At 42.5% G+C, this 1,260-nt stretch overlaps 1 protein-coding gene across 1 annotated transcript; it reads right to left on the bottom strand.

The window, feature by feature from the left end:
• Nucleotides 1-275: 275 nt before the first annotated feature.
• LOC117613120 lies at nt 276-1,020 on the bottom strand. Its single transcript, XM_034341765.1, has one exon. It carries the CDS (start codon nt 738-740, stop codon nt 276-278), a length of 465 nt encoding a protein of 154 aa, XP_034197656.1. The 5' UTR covers nt 741-1,020.
• Nucleotides 1,021-1,260: the final 240 nt, after the last annotated feature.

The raw sequence follows: 1,260 nt of genomic DNA, 5'->3' as shown, positions 1-1,260 counted from the left end.
TTAATTTTGACATATCCTTTACCTTGTACTTTTAAGCTTGAATCATTACCAAGCTTTACATTCTCCCTGAACTTCTCATCAAGTTTGGTGAACATCTTCTTGGTTCCACGTATGTGATTGCTACAGCCTGAATACAAATACCATGTGTTGTTGATTTGTTTTCCCTTGACTTCTACATATGCCATCAGCAACAACTCTTCTTCAGTTTCAGCTACATTGGCTTTTTTTTGGTTCCCCTTTTTGGGACACTCTTATTGAAAGTGTCCCATTTCATGTTAGTAGTAACACTTCACATTTGATTTATCAAATGATCCTTGGCGTCCTCTTCCACGTCCTCGAAAGCCTCCTGGACCTCTTCCTCTTCGTCTCCCTGGAGAGTGATTCTCTTGGCTCACCTTCAATGCTTGTTCTTCCATTGCATGGCCATTCATCCATTGTTCATGTAACAGAAGACTGCTTCGTAGTTCATCAATAGAGAGATTATCAAGATCTTTTGATTCTTCAATCGAACACACCACATAGTCAAACTTTGGTGTCATTGATCTCAAAATCTTTTCGATAACAACTACATCTTCCAACTTCTCTCCATTGATCCTCCTCTTGTTAGCCATGGTTAGAGGCCTTCCAAAATACTCATCAACTGACTCTCCAACCTTCATATTGAACATCTCAAACTCTTTGCGAAGAGCTTGAAGTTGGGCACGCTTGACTTTCACCGTGCCTTGATATTTCTTCTTCATCGAATCCCATATATCCTTCGCTGTATCTTTCTTCAAGGTGGTCTCCAATATAGCTCTATTAATGGCCTGAAAGAGATAGTTCTTGATTTTCAAATCTTTGAGCTTTCTGATCCTCTAGGGCTTTCAATTGAGCTTCTGTCAACTCTGCATACTGTGTGATTCCATTCTCCACTAGGCCCCAATATTCCTTGGACCTCAAGAAGTTTTCTATCAACATGCTCCAGTGGTCATAATGGCCATCGAAGCGTGGAATCGCTGGTTGCATGAAGCTACTTCCTTCTCCTGCCATTAATTCTTGCTGCTGCAAGCTTCCTTATGCTCTCTCTACCCCAGTTGGGGCTTTGATACCAATTGTTGGTGTTTATACCGTATATTAACGACCAATGACCACCTGACACGTGGACGGAAACGACAGCTTGACATCACAGGCCCTTCGGCATGTCCCCTACCGAATCCTACACTTCATGACGCTTTTGACCTAGGACACGCGTCATGCTCTAGACCAACTCCCACAGTCCCA

This window comes from Prunus dulcis, unplaced genomic scaffold (genome assembly GCF_902201215.1).
Source record: "Prunus dulcis unplaced genomic scaffold, ALMONDv2, whole genome shotgun sequence".
In the NCBI taxonomy this organism is placed as follows: Eukaryota; Viridiplantae; Streptophyta; class Magnoliopsida; order Rosales; family Rosaceae; genus Prunus; species Prunus dulcis.
This window is presented reverse-complemented; position numbering and strand designations above follow the sequence as displayed.

Coding starts and splice junctions, on each gene's coding strand:
- LOC117613120 (XM_034341765.1), bottom strand. CDS start 740: ATGAAGAAGAAATATCAAGGCACGGTGAAAGTCAAGCGTGCCCAACTT.